The 23,100-nt window shown below is 46.8% G+C and overlaps 1 protein-coding gene across 3 annotated transcripts in view; it reads left to right on the plus strand.

Annotated features, from left to right (window-relative positions):
• The window catches only part of polg (polymerase (DNA directed), gamma), a 51,795-nt gene that overhangs the window by 19,799 nt on the left and 8,896 nt on the right, over positions 1 to 23,100 (plus strand). For all 3 annotated transcript variants that reach the window (XR_005462681.1, XM_038814854.1, XM_038814855.1), the window contains 9 exons: positions 1,368 to 1,482; positions 6,048 to 6,134; positions 6,655 to 6,780; positions 10,126 to 10,286; positions 11,701 to 11,754; positions 12,170 to 12,287; positions 13,816 to 13,951; positions 20,401 to 20,647; positions 22,607 to 22,729. Coding sequence is in view for 2 of the 3 variants with exons in the window: in XM_038814854.1 (XP_038670782.1) it covers positions 1,368 to 1,482; positions 6,048 to 6,134; positions 6,655 to 6,780; positions 10,126 to 10,286; positions 11,701 to 11,754; positions 12,170 to 12,287; positions 13,816 to 13,951; positions 20,401 to 20,647; positions 22,607 to 22,729 (1,167 nt within the window). In the remaining variant the exon portion in view is untranslated. The remainder of the gene's footprint in view (positions 1 to 1,367; positions 1,483 to 6,047; positions 6,135 to 6,654; positions 6,781 to 10,125; positions 10,287 to 11,700; positions 11,755 to 12,169; positions 12,288 to 13,815; positions 13,952 to 20,400; positions 20,648 to 22,606; positions 22,730 to 23,100) is intronic.

Consider the following 23,100-nt stretch of genomic DNA (forward strand, 5'->3'; position numbering starts at 1 on the left):
ATGGCCTTGAGTCAGTCAGGGCAAAGTTACGCCTGATGGAGAATATAGTAATTGCAGTTTAGGCTCATCGTGATTTGCATAAGGAGGGAGCTCTGAGAATGTCAAACAGTTGATCCTACTTTTTCCAATTCTCTTTCTGCTCCAAGTCAAATATTCATCTGTTTCCATAGCTAGTTATTCCTGGATCAGTCTGTCGCCGTTGGTCTTATTTACTGGCTATAACATCCATTAACTGCCTTTCAAAACAGTCATAGTTTTCCTACCTCTGACCTTGAGTATTGGCCAGTCTCCATAAACCCACCCTCCATGTACCTCAGCTTGTCCAAATTTCTACTGCCTGTAACCATAACTTGCACGAAGGCCAGTTCGTTCACCATCCCTGTACATACTCGTCTGCATTGGTTCCCCCGATTTAGCAATGGCAATATTAAAAAATTCTTGTTTCAAATTGCTCACTAGCCTCTCCCACTAACCTCCTCCAACTTATCAGCGATCCCCCTTCCAATTCTGGTCTTGTGTATATCCTCTCTTTTATTTGCTTCTTTATTGGTGGCCGTGACCTCAGCCGCCGAGGCGAAAACTCTGTAATTCTTTATCTATAATTCGCTAACCCTCTCTCCTCCTTTAAGAAGATCTTTAAAAGCTGCCTCTTTGACTAAACATAGGTTTTGTTTGTTTATGGTCCTGTTTTGCACTGTGGGAGGTTTCACTACCTTAAAGGCACTGTACAAATACACGTGTTTATCATATTTATACCTAACTTTTAAAAAATAAATTTAGAGTATCCAATTAATTTTTTCCAATGAAGGGGCAATTTAGTGTGGCCAATCCACTTATCCTGCACATCTTTTGGGTCGTGAGGGCGAAACTAACTCAAACATGGGGAGAAGTTGCAAACTCCACACTGGGACAGTGACCCAGAGCCGGGATCAAACCTGGAAGCATGATTTTGGGCTGTCCTCTGACGAAGCGCCCCAGCCGGAACGTTGATCTCAAGTCCCCTCTTGTACCCGCTCACAGACACAGGGCCCGATCGAACAGCCACGTCGCGCCTGACTCGGTGATACGACGAGCCCATGTAAATCCCGCGAGATGCCTCTCGCATGCGGCCGGGGGGGGGTGGGGGGCGTTCTTCACAGAGTCCCGCCAAAAAAAAGTCCCATTCAATAGGTGGGGCCATTCCCGACGCTGCAGGCTCCAAGAAACACTCCACCGTTCGCACCCAAAATGGGACTTTCTTTTCCCCTGTTAAATTGCACCCACAGTGTGGGTTCTCCAACATTTTCTGTTTTATTTTCGGATGACTAGCAGTGGCAAGGGGAGGAGATTTCCTTTCTACCTCAGTTTTTTTGCTCTTTCTTTCACAGAACCATCGCGATGATGCACAAGGAACATTGCAGAAAGAAAGGGCGAGGCCAAACTGAACAGCAGGAGATGTCAGTCAGTGACGGGTTCACGGAGACAGGGGACATGTGGGAAATGGTGAGAGTGGGGAAAGAATATCAAGTCAAGTTGGTTGCGTTCCATAATTTAATTTAATTTTTTGTGGGATACAATGGGAACATTTTTGAAAATTGTCAAGATGGGAAAAGATCATCTGGCCTATCCCATACGGCTGTGAATCCTGGTTCCCCAGATCGCGCGATTTTTTTCCAAGGTAAGAGTATCAAGGAATATGGAGCTAAAATAAATAAAAGAAGTTGAGCTATATATTAGGCATGATCTAACTGAATAAGGCTGAATAATATACTCCTGTTTTTTTTTTCATTCTACTCCCTGCCCCTTTGGGCTCAAGGTGGAACAAATCAGGAATACAGAAGCAAAATACTGTAGATGCTGGAAATCTGAAGCAGAGAATGCTGAAAATACTCTTTAAGTCCAAAGATGTGCAGGTTAGGTGAATTGGCCATGATAAATTACCCTTAGGTAGATGCGGTTACGGGGACAGGGTGGAGGTATGGGCTTAAGTAGGATGCTGTTTACAAGAGCCGGTGCAGACTCGATGGGCCGAATGGCCTCCTTCTGCACTGTAAATTCTATGATTCTTTGAAGTCGGGCAGCATTGGGAGTGAGAAAGAATTAATGTTTCGGGTCCATGATCTTTTATCAGAACTGCTATGGGACAGCACGGCAGCACAGTGGTTAGCACAGTTGCTTCACAGCTCCAGGGTCCCAGGTTCGATTCCCGGCTTGGGTCACTGTCTGTGGGGAGCCTGCACGTTCTCCCCGTGTCTGCGTGGGTTTCCTCCGGGTGCTCCAGTTTCCTCCCACAGTCCAACAATGTGCAGGTTAGGTGGATTGGACATGATAAATTGCCCTTAGAGTCCAAAAAGGTGGGGTGGGGTTACGGGGATAGGGTGGAGGTGTGGGCTTGGGTAGGGTACTCTTTTCAAGGGCCGGTGCAGAATCCATGGGCCGAATGGCCTCCTTCTGCACTGTAAATTCTAAGACAAATCACCTTGGTTTTCCGCTCCTGGTGGTTGCCTAGTGATTCTGCTGGAAAGTGCATGTGTGGAATTTGGATAAATACCAAATCACCAACAACTTAACGTTTACAAGGCATGTTTTAAACAAACCAAGGCAATTCAAAATTAATAATCGCAGAAGTGCTGAGGTTGGAGGAGTGTCTCCCTCACGTTATTGGGGAGGTTTGTGAAGGGTAGGCTTTGTCGTCTAATGTGCGGCGGCTTTTAAATGCAGTGTTGTCCCCGTCGGAAGCGAGCGAACAGGAGGTTATGTAGTTGGATGCAGAGAAGCCTTTTGATAGGATAGAATGGGGATATTTGTTTGCGGTGCTGTAGTGGTTTGGGATAGGGTCTACATTTGTGTTGTGGGTTCGGTATAAGGCGCCTAAGGCTAGTGTCCGCATAAATAGTGTGAGTTTGGGATATTTTCAGCTGCACGGGAATGAGGCAGGGGTGCCCTATGTCTCCCTCTTGTTTGCAGTGGCCATCGAGCCTTTGACCATTGCCCTGAGGGCCTCAGATAGGTGAAGAGGGATAATGATGGAATGCAGGGTGCTGGATTCTCTGATCCCGACGCCGAAATCGCGTACGGCGACCGGGCGTAAGAATCTGTTTTGACTCTGAAATCGGGGGCGGTGCTGGTTTTCAGCCCCCTGAAAAGCAGCGTACTCTAGGAGTACGCCGCACGCTGTATCCACGGCCTCAGGCCATTGCCTGAGGCCAGCCCTGCGATGCTCCGTCCCCAACTGGCCGAGTTCCCGATGGCTTGGGACCGTCCACAACTGGCGTGGGAGTCTTATGGTCTCACCTGTCGTGAACTCCCCCCCCCTACCCCCGGGAGCAGGGAAGCGGTGGCCATTTTGCGCCAGTTTTCCTGGCGTTAAACGTCACCATTTTCACGCCGGCTTGGGGACTTAGTCTCCCAAATGGAGAATCCAGCCCAGGGTGTCCTTGTACGCTGATGATCTTCTTCTGTATGTGATAGACCCGATCCCCACAATAAGTGATATCATGGCACTGGTGAAGCGTTTTGGGGCTTTTTCAAGGTACAAATTTAATTGGGAGGAAAGTGAGTGTTTTCTGCTCATTCTGCCGGGAAGGGGAGCCATTCTGGGGGTGTTGCCATTCCATTTAATGGGTTCTCATGTTGGGTATTTGGGGATGCAAGTAGCTCGGGATTGGGCCCGGTTTTGTATGTTGAATTTTACGAGTTAGGTGAGTAGGGTCAAGGCCGGCTTGTAGAGCTGGGATAGTCTCCCTCGGTCCTTGGCGGACAGATTTCAGTCGGTGAAGATGAATGTTTTATCACAGCTTCTGTTTTTGTTCCAGTGTTTGCCAGTTTTTCTGCTGAAATCCTTTTTCGGGGGAGTTGGGAGATTGATTTTGTCCTTTATTTGGGCGGGTAAAATAGCTTGGATTCGGAAAACGGTCCTTCAGAGGGACAGGCCGTCAAGGGTCTTCGCGTTGACGGGCTTGATATATTATTACTGTGCGGTGGTGTGTGGGTCCTGAGGCTGTATAGGTGCGGGTGGAGTCGGGTTCGTGTAGGGGGTCAGGGTTGAGGGCATTAGTGATGGCCTCGCTTCTGTTTTCTCCAGGGAATATTCAGTGGACCCGGTGGTGGTTTCCACATTGAAGATATGGAGACAATTTCGGCAGCACTAAATTGGGGGGGGGGAGGAGGAGGAGGAGGAGAGGGGGGGGTGTTGAACCTGATGCATATGTTCAAACCGTATGATTGAGCCGGCGAGATCGGATGTCCAGTTTGGAAGATGGGAGGGGAAGGGGGTGGAAGTAATGAGGGATTTATTTTTTGGAGGAGTGATTTGCTAGCTTACTAATAATAATCTTTGTTGTCACAAGTAGGCTGACATTAACACTGCAATGAAGTTACTGCGAAAAGCCCCGAGTCACCACATTCCGGCGCCTGTTTGGGTTCACTGAGGGAGAATTCGGAATATCCAATTAATAATAATAATAATAATAATAATCATTTTATTGTCACAAGTATGAAGTTACTGTGAAAAGCCACTAGTCGCCACATTCCGGCGCCTGTTCGGGTAAGCTGCTGCTGGCCTTGTTCTGCATTACAAACCAGCTGTCTAGCTCACTGAGCTAAACCAGCTCATCTAACCGCACGTCATTCGAGACCTGTGGGAGGAAACTGGAGCACCCGGAGGATACCCACGCAGCCACGGGGAGAACGTGCAGAATCCACACAGACAGTGACCCTTGCCGGGAATCGAACGTGGGACCCGGGCGCTGTGAAGCAACACTGCTACGGAGGAGTTGTCGGAGAAATTTGGGTTTTCGCAGCTGGATATATTTAGGTATCTATAGGTCTGCAGTTTTGCGAAAAAGATCTTTCCAACGTTCCGTGGTGCTGCCATCCTCATTCCTGGAGAGGGTATTGGTGCTTGCAGGGATGGAGGAGGGGAGTACCTCAGGGATTTATGGAAGGATTATGGCGGAGGACGCAGTAATGGTGGAGGGGGTTAAGGCCAAGTGAGAGGAGGTATTGGGGTTGGAATTGGAGGACAGGGTGTGGTACGAGGCTCTGTGGAGGGTGAATGCTACGTCTTCATGGAAGAGATTAGGGCTAATACAGCTGAAGGTAACGCAGAGGGTTCATTTGATCAGCTGTAGGATGAGTAGGTAGTTTGTGGGAGTGGAGGATGAGTGTGAGTGCTGTGAGAGGGGTTCGGATTTTAAGGAGTATTTTTAAGGAAGTGGAGGAGAGGTTTAGGGAGAGTATTCCAGAATTTAATGCCGAGGCATCTGAAGGCACGGCCACCAATGTTGAAGTAATTTAATTCGGGGATACGCAAGAGGGCCAGAATTAGAAGAGTGTGGGAATGCGGATTGTAGGGCTGGAGGAGATTACAGAGATAGGTCTCCTTCTGCCGTGTAGGGATTCTATGGTTCTATGGAAGGGAGAGACGATAGAGGAAATGGAAATCAAGAATACAACTTTTAAAATCAAGGCATTGCTGGAAGAGGCATCTTTGTTGATCAGTTGTGCTGGATGAACCTGCCCCAACTGTGATCTCCCCCAGGGTCAAAAATCTCACTGGCATTCACCACCTCTGCTCACACCCCAAGAATGGTGCCTCGGACTGAGGTACCAAAAGTAAGAACAGTGCTGGCAGGGCAGCACGGTAGCACAGTGGTTCGCACAGTTGCTTCACAGCTCCAGGGTCCCAGGTTCGATTCCCCGCTGGGTCACTGTCTGTGCGGAGTCTGCACGTTCTCCCCGTGTCTGCGTGGGTTTCCTTCGGGTGCTCCGCTTTCCTCCCACAGTCCAAAGATGTGCAGGTTAGTGGATTGGCCATGCTAAATTGCCGTTAAGTGCCAAAAAAGGTTGGGTGAGGTTGCTGGGTTACAGGGATGGGATGTGGGCTTGGGTAGGGTGCTCTTTCTGCATTCGATTAGCCTCCTTTTGCACTGCAAATTCTATGATTTTATGACTGTACTCCAGTAGGAGTGGGTGGGAGGAGGGAGAAGGTCAAATTGATCCTGTAATTCGATGTAAACAACAGAATTCTTTGGATTATTTGTGACACATTTATTCATTGCCACCAGGTGGAGGAGCTGAGCCACTTGGAGAGCGAACATGAAGCTGATTTTAAAGTGTTTGGCAATGGGAGCAGAAAGAAGAATTGTGCACAGGTGAAGCTCCGAGCGCATTTCTCCTCGTTGAAAACGTGCGGTATTTCCTCCCAGTTTCTCTTCTCCCATCCTGCGAGGTGCTTGGAACGCAGCAATCAGGCACTATCTCACCCGGTGTGACTCGAGACAAAATCCACCCTCTCCGCCCGGGTTTACACTCTCTTATTGTGCGTGTATGTGCGATCCACTCACAGTGAGAGTGGCTGGATCGTGCAGGCCTCACTACTGATGTTCACCCATGTGGTCTAGATGATGTTCATCTATCTATCTGCTTATCATGTTTTATCTTATTGTGATTTCTAACTGGTCTAAAAATTGCAAAGGTGCTCATATTAAGATATCACAATACCCCCAACATCTCTTGTCTTAAGCACCTGCAAAAAAAAATCCTTGTGCCTAATAAGTCAGGTGATAATTAATCTGTTGTTCTGCACTGTAATTTGCCAAGGTTGTTGATCTATTCCACTAGATCAGTTGATTTAGTTTACATTGATGCCGAATGTCACGACTATATTTTTAGGATCAAAATGGGGAGGCGCAGGCACAAACGTTTCTTGAGGACAGCTGCCACTTGGATCATCACGGGAATGGTCCGTATAATGAGGTCGACATGCCCGGTTGCTGGTTTTTCAAACTTCCACACAAGGTTTGATGTTTATTCCTTCCACTTCCTGATCATTTTCTGTGCTTTTTTTTTAAAATTTAGAGTACCCAATTCATTTTTTTTCCAATTAAGGGGCAATTTAGCGTGGCCAATCCACCTACCCTGCACATCTTTGGATTGTGGGGGCGAAACCCACGCAAACACGGGGAGAATGTGCAAACTCCACACGGACAGTGACCCAGAGCCGGGATCGAACCTGGGACCTCGCCGCCATGAAGCATCAGGGCTAACCCACTGTGCTGCCATTTTCTGGGCTTTTAACGCAACTCGGCTACGGGTAGATCTGACGGTGGCAACCTTGCTTCCTCCCACTTTTCACCACCTGTCTCTTGAGTTTGTTGGCTTATGATTCCAGAGGTGCAGGCCTCCTTTTTTTCTCATAAAGTTAGAGTACCCAATTATTTTCTTTTCCAATTAAGGGGCAATTTAGCATGGCCAATCCACCTACCCAGCACATCTTTTGGGTTGTGGGGGTGAAACCTATGCAGACACTGGGAGAATGTGCAAACTCCACGCGGACAGTGGCCCAAGGCCGGGATTCGAACCCGAGTCCTCAGCGCCGTCGTCCCAGCGCTAACCACTGCGCCACCGTGCTGCCCTCACGCCTCCTTTAATACCTCGTGCCACTGCCCATTCATTATATCTGTCTGTGAATATCAATAGACAATGCAACTATGGAGGACGTCGACAACAGCATGTTGCGTTCGAAGAGTGCCATTAACGTAAGGCACACACCCCCCCACCCCCGTGTGCTTCACAAGAGGCCCAATCAAACAATGGGGGTTGGGCCAAAATAGGAAATATTGATTTGTCTTTTGATCCATAAGGAGGCTGCAAAGGGACAGGGAGAGGCTAAGTGAATGGCCAAAGATCTGGCAAGTGGCCCACAATGTGGGAAAATGTGAACTTGCCCATTTTGGCAGGAAGAATAAAAAGAAGCATATTATCTAAATGGTGAGAGGTTGCAGAGCTCCAAGGTGCAGAGGGACCTGGCTGTCCCAGTGCACGAATTGCAAAAGGCTGGTATACAGGTACAGCAAATAGAATCATAGAATTTGCAGTGCAGAAGGAGGTAATTCAGCCCATCGAGTCTGCACTGACCCTTGGAAAGAGCATCCTTCTTTTTTTCCAAAAAAGAGTATCCAATTATCTTTTTCCAATTAAAGGGCAATTTAGCGTGGCCAATCCATCTACCCTGCACGTCGTTTTGTGTTGTGGGGGTAGGACCCACGCAGAAACTGGTGGCGCACTGTCGGTGTGGAGTCTGCACGTTCTCAATGTGTCTGCGTGGGTTTCCTCCGGGTGCTCCAGTTTCCTCCCACAGGTCCCAAAAGACGTGCGGTTAGGTGAGCTGGTTTAGCTCAGTGAGCTAGACAGCTGGTTTATGATGCAGAACAAGGCCAGCAGCGCGGGTTCAATTCCCGTACCAGCTTACCCGAACAGGTGCCGGAAATGTGGCGACTAGGGGCTTTTCACAGTAACTTCATACTTGTGACAATAATAAGATTATTATTGCATCTACTGTGCAAACTCCACGTGGACAGAGGCCCGGGGCCGGGATCGAACCAGGGTCCTCAGTGCCATGATGCTGCAGTGCTAACCACTGTGCCACCATGCCGCCCCATAATTAGGAAAACTAATCGAATGCGAGGGGAATTGAATACGAAAGTAGGGAGGTTATTCTTCAGTTGTACAGAGCATTGCTGAGACCACATCTGGGGTACTGTGCAGTATTGATCTCCTTATTTAAGGAAGAATGTAAATGCATTTGAGACAACTCTGAGAAGGTTTATGAAACTGCTGCCAAGAATGGGTGGGATTGTCTTGTGAGGAAAGGTTGATCAGGCTAGGTTTGTATCTGCTGGAGTTTAGAAGATTAAGAGGTGACTTGATTAGAACATATGAGACCCTGAGGAGTATTGACAGGGTGGATGTGGAGAGGATGTTTCCTCTTGTGGGAGAATCTAAAACTAGGGGTCTCTTTTTAAAAATAGAGGGTCGCCCATTTGAAGAGGAATATTTTTTTCAGAGGGGAGTGAGTCTGTGAAACTCTCTTCCTCACAAGGTAGTGGAAGCAGAGTCTTTGAATATTTTCAAGGCTGATTGATATTCTTTATAAAACAGGAGGTGAAAGGTCATCAGGGGGCGGCAGGAATGTTGGGTTGAGGTTACACTCAGATCAGCCATGATCTTATTGAATGGCGGAGCAGGCTCGAGGGGCCAGGTGGCCTACTCCTGCTCTTAGTTCATATGTTGATAGAGAGGCGGCTCTTGAGGTGAAGAAGCAGATAGAGAGCGAGAGAGGTATGTGGAGGGAATTCCAGAGTGGAAGGATGAGGTGAGGAAAGGGAGGGCAGATGCACAAGAGGTCAGAATCAGGGGAGGAGTTGTCACAGTGCATAGTCTGAGGCAAGAGCTTGAAGTTATTAAAACACAAGGAAGTGTACAGAGGGGCTGTGATTGTTGATCCGCTGGCAGAGCCCCAAGTGTGAATGGTGGACAGATTGACTAAGATGAGAAGGAGATTGACGGTAAAGAACAGAAAATGCTGGAGAAGCTCATGGGGGCCTGGTAGCATCTGTGGCGAGAAACCGAGTTAACGTTTTGAGTCAGTATGGCTCTTCAGGATATTGGCACGGTTGACCCTCAGCAGCTCACTGGTTGGGAAGATTGAACAAGAGTGGCAGAGGGTCCAATGTGCAAGACCTAAAGGTGTGCAAATCGCCTTCACGCCATTGAGACAACAGTCGGGGCACAATCAAGTTAATTAATTATACATGCAGAGGCATTTGAGGGAGATTGTGGCAAGACCAATATTTATTGTCCTTATTTTTTACTGACCTTGAAACGGTGGTGGTGTGCCCACCTGCTGGAGTACAATTGAATGGTTTGCAAGGTTGTTTGAGAGGACAGATGAGATCAACATTGCTGAAGAACTGCAATCACATAGAGGCAGGTTTTCTTCCCCGAAGGACGTTAATGGGCCAGTTGAGTTGAGTTTTTATGACAATTGGGCAGTGTCACGGTCACCATTACCGACACGAGCTTCTTTTTCTAGATTTGGTGGTATTTGAACTGCTGTCTCCAGATCATTATCCAAGCCTCTGAATCACTAGTCCGGTAACATTATCGCTATGCTATGGTACCTCCATTGTTGTGGTGGGGTGTTGAAATTGCTGTCTGCCACTCCTGGCGAAACCTTTTTTCATATTCTCTGGGGGTCAAACCTGTGACCCACTTTTAACGTTTTCTCAGTGTTGGGATAGAAATGGGTGACGTAATGGAGAAGCTAAAATTGAACGAGTTCTCTCCCTTTATCTACTTCAGGATGGGAACAAGAACAATGTTGGGAGCCCCTTCGCGAAGGATTTCCTCTCCAAGATGGAGGATGGCACGTTGCAGGCGAGCACAAGTGCAACAAATGCAACCAGAGCGCTGGAAATCAACAAGATGATCTCATTCTGGAGGAACGCTCAGAAAAGAATCAGGTGATGGGCGATCCTCTCTCTCATCTTAACCCACTCACTGCCCGCTCAATGGGGTTTGTGTAGGCAGTGCAGGATGTCTGGCGGCTGGGATGATGGTTTTAAAAGTCTGGAGTGAGCGTAATTCCAAATAACTCTGGTCACGTCCAATTTCCGACATATCATCTCCAGCTTGAATTGTATACACTCCCGATAATGAGTGCTGTCAGTACCTGCGAACAAAACACTGCATTTTCTGTCAGCATTAGACAGGCCAGCACAGGTCAGATGCAATGGTAAAGATCATCTTGTTGCAAGAATCCCACGTCAATAATTAGTCCTACACTTGGGGTACTTTTGCTGTAAGTGAGGTGCCCAAAATTTTGACACTCCTCTAATTGTGGCTTCATGAGCATCCCCAGTTTTAATCACTGCACCATTGGTGGTCATGTCTTCAGCTGACCAGGCCCTAGACCCTGGAATCCCTCCCGACACCTGTCCACCTCGCTTTCCTTTCTTTAAGATACTCCTACCGAACCTACCCTTTTGACAAAGATTTGGCCACCTGACCTAATTAATATCTCCTTGCGAGGATTCGGGTGATATGTTTGCTTTGTCATGCTGCTGTAAAGCACCTTGGAACATTATATTATGCTGATTATGCCGCGTGAATATCAGTTGTCATTGAATGCACATGTGCATAAGACTGAGCATTGGACAATAACTCGTCTGCCTCAGCATTATTAGCACTGTTGCTTCACAGCGCCAGGGTACCGAGTTCAATTCCCGGCTTGGGTCACTGTCTTTGCAGAGTCTGCATGTTCTCCCCGTGTCTGCGCGGGTTTCCTCCGGGCGCTCCGGTTTCCTCCCACAAGTCCCGAAAGATGTGCTGTTACGTGAATTGGACGTTCTGAATTCTCCCTGTGTGTACCCGAACAGGCGCCGGAGTGTGGCAACTATGGGATTTTCACAGTAACTTCATTGCTGTGTTAATGTAAGCCTACCTGTGACACTAATAAAGATTATTATATATTATTATTGTCAAAAGGAAAAGTTGCTCCATTGTCAGTGAGCACTCCCCCTGCTGGCAAGGTCGCCTTACAGCAGCTTTGCCACAAATGCACGATAAGGGAAGCCATGCTGCTGCACAGGGAATATTTCACTTCTGCGCAATTGCTAATTGACAAAACGTCAAGGGAAAAGTGACTGTCCGCCCATGTGCCGAGTTTGACGTACTTTCAGCATCTGTATGAACCTGCTTGACCACACAACCACAGATGTGGTGTTCTTCATGCAACACTCATACCATATGTTGAGGTTCTCAGGCCGAGACTGCAGGCAATATTACCGCCACTGTTATTGGTCCCAGTAAACATGCCAACAGCAGGAAGCCTTTAAGCTACATAATGAAATAATGCCAGTTTGTTGCCTTCTACAGTTCTCAGATGGTTCTGATGCTGAAGAAAAGCGAACTGCCACGAACAGTCACAAGGTGGGTAAATTCAATTAGCATCAGCCTTTGGGATTCTTATCTTGTTTTTTTCCCCCCGTCTTTGTCCCCTGATGGCCTTGCCTCCTTGCTGGGATCTGACTACTCGAGGGGATGCCAAGGGTTTGTCCCTCATTGAGATTGAATGTTGATTGGCTCTTCACCAGGGAGGGCATCACATCTGAACTCGGATTTGTCCCCACCCCAGTCTTTCACAATTTCACAAGCCAGCTCTGCCCAGTGAGGGAAGGAAAATTGGCTAGAAAACTTACCTGAGCTAGAATACACTGGGAAATGGACCCTCTCGGACATGAGTAATGCTCTTGTGAACTGAAACTTTCAGTGACTCCTTACAGCTAATGAACATTATTAGGATATTAACCATGCCCTGTTAAATGTTTCACTTTCACAATTGCAGGCATCCTTCCTACGACGAAGAGAACGATTACGGAGCCATAATACCACAAGTCATTACTGCTGGCACAGTAACCCGACGGGCGGTTGAGCCGACCTGGCTAACGGCCAGCAATGCACGGGTACGTGACGGTAATTGAGAATATGAGGAACATGGACTTCTTCCTCTAAACACAGTTGTTAACCAACCATTCCTTACTGTTCTCACTGACAGGCAATGATTCAATGAGACAGTGTTAAGGAAGCGATCCTCCGTATCAAAACTATGCTATGCCTGACCTGCGTTTGCATAATGCTTATAGAGTCATAGAGTTCCACAGGACATAAAGAGGCCCTTCGGCCCATCGTGTCTGCACCGGCCATCAAGCACCTATATTCTAATCCCATTTTCCAGGACTTAGCCCGTAGCCTTGGATGCTATGGCATTTCAGGTGCTCATCTAATTGCTTCTTAAATGTTGAGTGTTCCCGCCTCCACCACCCTTTCAGGCAGGGGGTTCCAGATTCCAACCACCCTCTGGGTGAAAAAGCTTTTCCTCAAATCCTCTCTCAATCCCCTGCCCTTAACTTGCATACATATATGCTCCCTGGTTATTGACTCTTCCATTATGGGGTAACCATGATGTGGAGATGCCGGTGTTGGACTGGGGTGAGAAGTTCCTTCCTATCTATGTTCCGCATAATTTTGGACACTTTAATCGGGTCCCTCCTCTACCTTCTCTGCACCAAGGAAAACAATGTCAGCCTAACCAGCCTCTCTTCAAAGCTGAAACACTCCAGCCCAAGCAACATTCTGGTGAACTTCCTCTGCACCCTTGTAATAGATTCTTGAACCTTTCACATGAATGTGTAAGCCGTGCCCATTTGGTAACGTTCCCACCTCCTGAGTCACAAGATTGCAGCTTCAAGTCCCACTCCAGCACTTGAGCATAAAAATCTACGTTGGCACTCCAGGGCAGCACTGAGGAAATGCTGCCCTGACAGAGGTGCTGCCTTCTGGATGAGATGTTAAACCATCTGCTCACTTGGGTGGATGCAAACGGCATCCCACGATACTATTTTGAGGAGTCAGCAGTCTGGCAACATCTCACCCCGCTGTCCTGGCCAATCAACATCACATTGCTAGTTTGCAGGATCTTGCTCTGTGCAAAATTGGCTGGCGTGTTTCCGACATGACAATAGTGACTCCGCTTCAGATGTACTTCATTGGCAATAAAGTCACTTTTGTGATGTCCGGTGGTGATGATGAGTGCTACATAAAATGCAGATCCTTTTTTCTAATCATTACTAACATCCCTTGTTAATGAGCTCCCTGCCAAAAAAGGATTACTGCAGAGATCTCATTGGAGTGGGGGAAGTTAGAGAGATAGGGAGGGCAGAGGCTATATAGGGATTTGAAAATGAGTATGCAAATTTTAAAATTGAATGGGACTGGGAGCCAATGTCGGGGGGTGGGGTGAGTCCACCTCCCACACGCCTACAGCGAACAACAAAGATTCAGGATGGAACCTTCCTGAGCCACACAGCACACTTCCAAGCAGGGCAATGCATTTACTCAATGAGGTGTCAACATGGGAGCCATTGTTTTGTGATTAACTCCATGAAGAATGTAAATAGATTGTATTCCTTCCCCCCCCCCAACCCTTCACAGACCGATCGTGTGGGTAGCGAACTAAAAGCGATGGTTCAGGTGCCGCCTGGGTACCACCTGGTCGGAGCAGATGTCGACTCGCAAGAGCTGTGGATTGCTGCCATCCTTGGGGAGGCCAATTTTGCTGGAATACATGGTAAGATGGTCACACGGAGAGTGAAGCTGTAGCAGACGCACAGAAACACAAACCCCAAAACTAGTTGAAATGCTTGCCGAACGTATGTAAATTAGAGCAAAGTTCTTATTTTGATTGACGTGTCAGGATGGTTTGCTGCTCCTCACATTGTCACATTGTGAAGTAGTCACATTGTGCTTCTACAACTGGACATCATTAGTAGCCCTTAATGGTGTATCAGCCTCGGAATTATTGCGCAATACTCAATTTAAAGACGTCTCTTATATGCTGTCCTGAAAACACTCATTTTTGCTGGGGGCGCTATGAACCAGGACGCCCTAGGCATTCGGAGTAATGTCAACTATGTACAGTAACATAAAGCTGATGATAGGAATTGACAACACATTTTAAATCTCACCCAATTTTCATTTCAAGTCACTTTAATTGGAAGTAACAAATGAGAGAGGTTGAATTGCAATTTGCTATTTGTTCTATGCTGCCACACAATAACAGCTTGCATTTATAAAGTGCCTTTAACAATGTAAATGTCCAAAGCAACCTCACAGGAGCGATCATCAAACAGGATTTTGATACATTGTAAGGCCCGTGTGTTGAACTCACTGACACAACTTGCATATTAGGAAGCATAGCCAATTGAGGTCCTAACATGCAGAGATTTCACAAACACATGGCCTTTCGTCTTGACTCTGAATCCATAAATAGCAATTTGCATTTGTTTAAAATAAATTTAGAGTATCCAATTATTCTTTTTCCAATTAAGGGCCAATTTAGCGTGGCCAATCCACCTACCCTGCGCATATTTTGTGTTGTCGGGGTGAGACCCACGCAGACACGGGGAGAATGTGCAAACTCCACACGGACAGTGACCCAGAGCCGGGATCGAACCTGGGACCTCAGCGCCATGAGGCAGCAGGGCTAACCCACTGTGCCACCGTGCTGCCCTTGCCTCTAATGCCAGTAGATCTTTCCTTAGATAAGGGGACTAAAACTGTTCACAGTATTCCAGGTGTGGTCTAACTAGTGACTCGTATAGTTTTAGCAAGATGACCTCACTCTTATACTCCACTCCCTTGAATATTCCAGGCTAATATTCCATTTGCCTTCCCAATTACCTTCTGAAGTTGCACGTTAGCATTTTGTGATTTATACACGAGGATCTCTGTGCTGCAGTTTTCTCGATTAAAATAATATTCAGGTCCTTTATTTTCCTTAGATTAAAAAAAAATCCCTCCCTAACCCTTCAACAACCCGTGCTATTTTTGACTCTCCTTAAAAGCCACCTTTTTGATCAAGGTTTTGGTCTGCTGATTTTTTTGACTTGGCCTCTATATCGATTATACATCTGTGAAGTGCTTCGCACGTTTTCTTACTTTTCACTTGCTCCATAAATGGAAGTTATTTTTTTTTAACATTGGGATTTATTTGTGAACCCACCCAAGACCACTGAAGCAAAATGCTAATTATAAGGATCCTAATGAGCCGATTTGGACAGTCTCAGTCGAGGGCATTGGCTTCAAGCACAGTACCCTCAATTTGGCACTAGATCTGCTATCGTATTTAGAAATGTAAGATGCCTGATGTAGCCAAAGGAAACTGTCAGGTTTGTGAGTGGAAGCAGCATTTTAGAGGTTGTAGCTAAGGCACCGAGGCTTAATATACATCTCTGCATGTTAGTAATTTGGATCAGACATTCATAACTTCTTGGGTTCAATTATATTAGTTTCTCTGTTATAACATTACACTTCGGGGATTGACTTCCGCTGCCCTACAATAACAGGATTGGAACAATGCTTCCTTGTGAATAGAGCTGAATATTTTGTGTGTTTGGTTACGACTGGGATGGGAGGAATGCAGAGTTAATCTAGCTCCACTACTATGCATCATTAGTTCAAAAGTTTGATTTACTCCCCAAAATGGCAAATTATTTACCTTTGTTGCTGCTAGACCCAGAATAAAAGAGACTTTCATCAGGCTTCTTTCAATAAACTCAGAATTATTGATTATAAAACAAACTTCCTTTGTGAAAACAAGTTGCAAGAACTAGGACACACACAATTGTACTCTGGAACTTTAACAATTGTACTCTGGAACTTTAACAATTGTACTCTGGAACTTTAACAATTGTACTCTGGAACTTTAACAATTGTACTCTGGGATAATCTATCCCTTTTTTAAAATAGCCCAACACACGCATGCTTGTATGCAAATGCACACACACACGTGATAGATAGGGTCTCTGCAGAGCTGGGTTTTGGAGGATAGGCTTTATAACAGGAAGGATAATGTTAGCAGTGTTTTGTTGCTGTCGATCTGGAGCCCCCTCGTGTGAAGATGGGCCTCCGTTCATGGTTGATGCCTGCAGGATCTCAACAATGGATCTTAGGGTGGCACGGTGCTCAGCACTGCTGCCTCACAACAACAGGGACCTCTTGGCCTTGGGTGACTGTGTGGATTTTGCACAATTTCCCTGTGTCTGCATGGGTTTCCACTGGTGCTCTGCTTTCCTCCCACAGTCCAAAGATGTGCAGGTTAGATGGGATTACGGGGATAGGGCAGGGATCTGAGTAGGGTGCTCTTTTGCGGGGGGGATGGTGCAGAGTCGATGGGCTGATTGGTCTCCTTCTGCACTAGGTATTCTATGACGTGGTGGAGACTATAGAGCTGGACCAATTCTTCTCATCTCAGCTTTGCAGGTTTCCAAATGCAGACAAGTTACACTCAGATGAAGATTCTCTGGCTGCAGGTTGATAAACACACACGGAAATTTAGGCAAGGCAGGGAGAATAACCAGTCAAGGCAGCCTTCCTTCTGAGATTAATCCCCAAAACACAAATCTTGTCTCTGTCATTTGATTTCCAATTAATCCCTAAGCCTTTACCAGTTTTCCCCACTCAATTAAAGCGATTGCAGTTCAAAATAAACCAATGGCTGTTCCCCTTCAAGTAACATGCTGGACTGGTGATTTCTGAGAAAAGGCATGCTTGTTGACAGTCCAAGGTGAACTTTGACCTTGTTTAGATCTTATCTCCAAATGATAGTACATTTCTAAAGGAAAATGTAGCGTTGAAATGTTGCACAGATGTTTCTTGAATCACTCCAAAAGCAAGCTACAGTATTTGCATTTATAGAGGTCCTTTAACATGGGAAAATGTCCAAAGGAATGTAATCAGTCAAAACTCGAGAAAAAAAAACTAACAATTGGTTGTACAAGACCAAATGTAAATCGTTAAGTTTATTTATTTTGCAGTGGGATATATACAGAGCAGTAGTCGTGATTAGGTTTATTACTCAACACAACATGACTTGGTATAAAATAAAGAAAATGCTACAATTATATCAATGAGTTCCCTTACTTGATTTAGACAAGATGACTTCCAACAACTCTCCATCATTTGGAGCTACTTAATCACAGCCTCTGCTGATCCTTACAAACTTGCAGCCTTCAACTCTGTTTTGCTGTGCCCCTGTCTCTGTTTATTCTTTCTTTGTTTACAGCCAAAATGGAAAGCTTCCAGACTCTCTGCCAAGCGCTCAGGAGCAGAGACACGCCAATGCCCCTATTGTGTTGTGCTCATTGATTACTGTGATACGTCGATAATTGTTCAGTCTCTCGGAAATACAATGTATATTAGCCACGTTTTATTTGGATGCCTTTTTACTGCATGGGCTAAATGGTATTTTGTCATTGATAGAATAGAGCAGGGAAGGTGACCCATTTATAGAAGTATATAACAGACGAGTAAATACAATGATTATTACCGTAATCAGTCTAGAATTTAGCTTGCTGTGGTTTAACCAAAGCAATAGGATATCTCAGGATGTCTGTGTACTCTGCACACAGTCACACTATTATTCCTGGCTAGAGTGGAAAATCATGCTTGCAAGTAAGTGACTGGGATTGATTTTACATACAAACTATTTGTATGTAGCTATCCTCCACCAACTGCATTTTGGTGGAAAAGTCATTGTGCTTTTATCAGGATAGGTTGTTGCAGTTTCAGTCTTTAAGATCGGTTTGGTTTTCTGTATTTGGAGAACTCTGTAAATATCCTCTTTGTGAAATTCTTTCATGCAATATGGTGTCACTGGGAAGGCCAGCCAGCCATCCCTAATTGCCACATTGATTGGATTTTGCATTGGATTTGGGTTTATTGTCATGTGTACCGAGGTAGAGTGAAAAGTATTGTTCTGCGTGCAATCCAGACAGATCGTTCCATACATGAAAGAACATAGGGGGGCGCGATTCTCCGCTCCCAATGCCGCATGGGAGAATCGCGGGAGGGCCCCCCGACTAATTTCACGACCCCCTGGTGCCCCCCGCGATTCTCCCACCCCCCGCTCGGAAGAATTGCCGCTCGCCGTTTTTCACGACGAGCGGCGAATCTCCGACCCGGATGGGCCGAGCGGCCTGCCGTTCGCGACCGTTTCACGATGGCGGCAACCACACCTGGTCGCTGCCGTCGTGAAATCACCGTGAGATGCCCGTTTTGGGGCTTGTAGGGGGCCTGGTGGGGAATGAGCACCACGACTGTGCTTGGGAGGGGACAGGCCCACGATCGGTGCCCACCGATCGTCAGGCCGGCGTCTCAATCGGACACACTGTTTCCCCTCCGCCGCCCCGCAAGATCAAGCCGCCATGTCTTGCGGGGCGGCTGAGGGGAAAGACGGCCACCGCGCATGCGCGGGTTCGAGCTGTCAGCCGTCGTGACGTCAGCCGCGCATGCACGGGTTGGAGCCGGCCAACCTGCGCATGCGCGGCTGACGTCACATAGGCGCCGCCATCGCATCACTCTCGGCGCGCCGCCCGCCGGCCGAGAGTTACGGATCGCCGCTCCTAGCCCCGCCGGGAGGGGAGAATAGGGGGCGAGGAGCGGCCTCCGAGGCCGTCATGAAACTCAGCCGAGTTCACGACGGCCCTCCCGATTTTTCCCGGGAGCGGAGAATTCCGCCCAGGATATGCGATAGATACACAATGTAAATGCGTAGACATCGGGTGAAGCACACAGAGGCCAGAGAGGATGCGTGGAGAGATCAGTTCAGTCCTTGAGAGGGTTATTTAAGAGGCCGGTAACAGCGGGGAAGAAGCTGGTTTTGAGTCTCTAACTGCGTGTTCTCCGACTTCTGTATCTCCTGGCTGATGGAAGAGGTTCAAAGAGAGAATAACCCGGGCCGGAGGGGTTTTTTGATTATGCTGCCCGCTTTCCCAAAGCAGCGGGAGGTGTAGACAGAGTTGATGGATGGGAGGCGGTTTTGCGTGATGGACTGAGCTGTGTTCACGACCTCTGTAGTTTCTTATGGTCTTGGGCCAAGCAGTTGCCATACCAGGCTGTGATGCAGCCAGATTGGATGCTTTCTATGGTACATCTGCAAAAATTCGTGAGAGTCAATGTGTATATGCCAAATTTCCTTAGTTTTTTGAGGAATTATAGGCGCTGTTGTGCTTTCTTGTTTGTAGCGTCGACGTAGGGGGACAGAGCAGATTGTTGATGCGTACATCTAGGAATTTGAAGCTGTCAACCAGCTCCACCTCGGCATCATAGATGCAGTCAGGGGTGTGTACAATACTTCGCTTCCTGCAATCAATGGTCAGCTTCTCCGTTTTGCTGATGGTGAGGGAGAGATTATTGTTATTACACCATGTAACAAGGTTTTCTATCTCCCTCCTGTACTCTGACTCATCGTTGTTCAAGATCCAACCCCACTACAGTCGTGTCATCAGCAAATTTGTAGATGGAATTGGAGCCAAATATTGCCACATAGTCTTGTATGTATAGGGCATATAGTAGGGGGCTAAGTACACAGCCTTGCGAGACTCTGGTATTGAGGACTACCGTGGAGGAGGTGTTCTTGTTTATGTTACTGATTGTGGTCTGTAAATCAGGAAGACGAGGATCCAGTTGCAGAGGGAGGAGCCAAGTCATAGGTTTTGGAGTTTTGATATGGGTGTTGAAGGTGGAGCTCAGTCATGAATAGGAGTCTGATGTAGGAGTCCTTATTCTCAAGATGTTCCAGGGATGAGTATAGGGTCAGGGAGATGGCGCCTGCTGTGGACCAGTTGTAGCAGTAGGCGAATTGCAGCGGATCAATGCATTCTGGGAACTTGATGGTGGGCCGTTGCCTTGACCTGCCAGTCGTCCATCTGTTGCGGGTACACGAACGGTGATGTAGTGCACTGTTTAACTAGACTGGGTTTGCCCTTTGCTGAGTAAATAGATTTTGAGTCCTGTCTTAAGCCCCACCCTGACTTCAAATCTTTGGTTGATGCAGTGGTATCAAGATTGTGTGTGCACCCGGGTGCACCAGGATATTGTGGATGTTTCTCTTCAGTGGGACCATCGAATATTTTTCGCTCCCCAACTCGGAAGCCATTGCAAAGAACAAACCATTCAGTTTGGTAGCTCTTTTACCATTGGCTGTAAATGACTTTTCATGCATCCCTCTCGCCACAGGATGCACTGCGTTCGGCTGGATGACACTTCAGGGGAAAAAGAGCAATGGTACAGACTTGCACAGCAAGACAGCCGCCACTGTGGGAATCAGCCGGGAGCATGCCAAGGTTTTCAATTACGGACGGATATACGGTGCGGGGCAGCCTTTCGCGGAACGTCTCCTCATGCAGTTTAACCACCGTCTGACACCTCAGGAAGCCGAAGAAAAGGCACGGCAGATGTACGCAGCGACCAAAGGCATCCGAAGGTGAGATCTCTCCCTCTACACTACTTGCTATCTGTCAAATTCATTAATGAAATTTTATTTTTCTAATAAATTTGGAGTACTCGATTCTTTTATTCCAATTACGGGGCAATTTAGCTTGGCCAATTCACCTCCCCTGCGCATCTTTTTTGGGTTGTGGGGGAGAGACCCACGCAGACACCGGGAGAATGTGCAAACTCCACACACATCCCCGGTGCTGTGAGGCAGCAGTGCTAACCACTGCGCCGCCGTCCACCCTGTTGTCAGATGAAATGAAAATCGCTTATTGTCACAAGTAGGCTTCAATGAAGTTACTGTGAAAAGCCCCTAGTCGCCACATTCCGGCGCTTTTTCGGGGAGGCTGATACGGGAATTGAACCGTGCTGCTGGCCTGCCTTGGTTTGCTTTAAAAGCCAGCGATTTAGCCCAGTGTTAATTAATGACAAGTAACCTGTTTACTGTGAAGTGTTTTTAGCCTTTGATGGTGCTGGAGAGCATGAGACCAAGGCAACCATCGATAGCTCTTGGGTAGTTACCAACTGCATCACTTGATTTTTTTCAATTTCTCACACTAACTCTATGCTCTGAGTCCTGGTGAATCGGAGTGTGATTTTGTGACGCAGCCACACCAATTTCTCTTCCATTAAGCTCCTTGACTCTCTTTGGAGACATTTCTGTTTACCTGGGATGGGTCATTTGGAGCGGAGGGGAAAAAAAACCTCTCTGTACTTGAACTGATTAAAAAAAAAAAAATTTTAAAGTGCCCAATTATTTTTTTTCCCCAATTAGGGGCAATCTAGGGTGGCCAACCCACCGACCCTGCACATCTTTGGTTTGTGGATGTGAAACCCACACTGACACGGTGAGAATGGGCAAACTCCAGACGGAGAGTGGCCTGTGGCTGGAATCGAACCTGGGTCCTTGGTGCCATGATGCAGTAGTGCTAACCACTGCGCCACTAACTACAGCGCTGCTCTACAGTACGTGAACAGTTGGGGAGATGGACCCACGCTGAATTAAACTAATTACTTTTCAGGAATACCGTTTGTCCTTTTGTGACTCTTTTCCTGATATCTCCAAAAGGACAGTGGGTCTTGTTGAATTATGTTTCCTTCAGCACAAAATATTCTCCTAAATCTCATTCAAAGATCCATTTGAGAGTTTCAGTTGAGAGTGTCATCAACTTGTCTACCCTTCAAATGCAAACCCTGATGTACACCGAGCAAGATCTGGCAAGACCAGTACACTGGACAAAATAAATTATTTCAAGGAATGGTTAGATGGATTTCTAGTGGAAAGGAGGTGGGAGGAACTGATCTCCGAGCAAGCAGAGACTTGCACATATGTAGAACCTTTCACAACCACAGAGCATCTCAGCACTTCAGCATCAGAGTGGCGCAGTGGTTAGCACTGCTGCTTCATGGCGCCGGGTTCGATCCCGAGCCCCGGGTCACTGTCTGTGTGGAAATTGCACATTCTCCCCGTGTCTGCATGGGTCTCAACCCCACGACGCTAAATAATGTGCAGGGTAGGTGGATTGGAGATGCTAAATTGCCCCAAAATTGGGAAAATAAAGAATCGGGTACTCTAAATTTTAAAATTAATTTTAAAATTAAGTACTTTTGAAGTATCGTCAGTTTTGTAATGGAGAAAACAGCAGCCAATTTGTGCATGTAACAAACGGCAATGTGATAGCGGCCAGATCATTTGTTTTTCCCCTAAATGGTGTTGATTTAAGGATAAACATTTGGCTGGGACACGAGTTTATAAAAACAAATAAAAGTATATTGACATTTTCCTTCTGTGTAATAAAATGATGATGGAATTCAAATAACAGCTAAGAATGAGGAGGAGAAGGCAGGCTCATTAAGCCTAATGACCTAAAGAAGTCTAATTTCATCACATTAATATTAAAGCGCAGAAACGTAAGTAAATCCCGTCTGCTGCTTTGTTTTGAAACAGATGTGTGCTTTCAGAAGATGGGGAGTGGTTGGCGAAGGAGCTGAGCATCTCTGTGGAAAGGGCAGAAAACGGAACAGTCTCTACCGCTGATGCACGGAAAATCCAGAGGGAGGCAGCGAAAAGGTCAGCGTGCTTTTGGAAATTGGCGCATTTACACCCAGCTGAACAATGTCGAAATATGAATGCATCTTATCGTCTACTTCAGCGTCCCTCCTCACGTATTCCAGGGTTTCCGTTCGCAGCCCAGCTTTTATTCTTCTGTGGATTGCAACACACTTTGATGTAGGGGGGGGGGGGGGGGGGGGGCGATCTTTCTGGGATTCAGTTCCCTCCTTTCCCTGCTCTTGAACAAGAAAATATTAAAAGGAGGCAGCATTAACCTAGTTGCACCACCGCAATTGAAATTGGTTGAAAATAGAAGGGCTGAACCAGTACTCATAATGGTGATTGGAAGCAATTGCTCACCATTCAGGGGACCTTCATCTACTGTAATG

Source organism: Scyliorhinus canicula, chromosome 12, assembly GCF_902713615.1.
Source record: "Scyliorhinus canicula chromosome 12, sScyCan1.1, whole genome shotgun sequence".
NCBI classification, from domain to species: domain Eukaryota; kingdom Metazoa; phylum Chordata; class Chondrichthyes; order Carcharhiniformes; family Scyliorhinidae; genus Scyliorhinus; species Scyliorhinus canicula.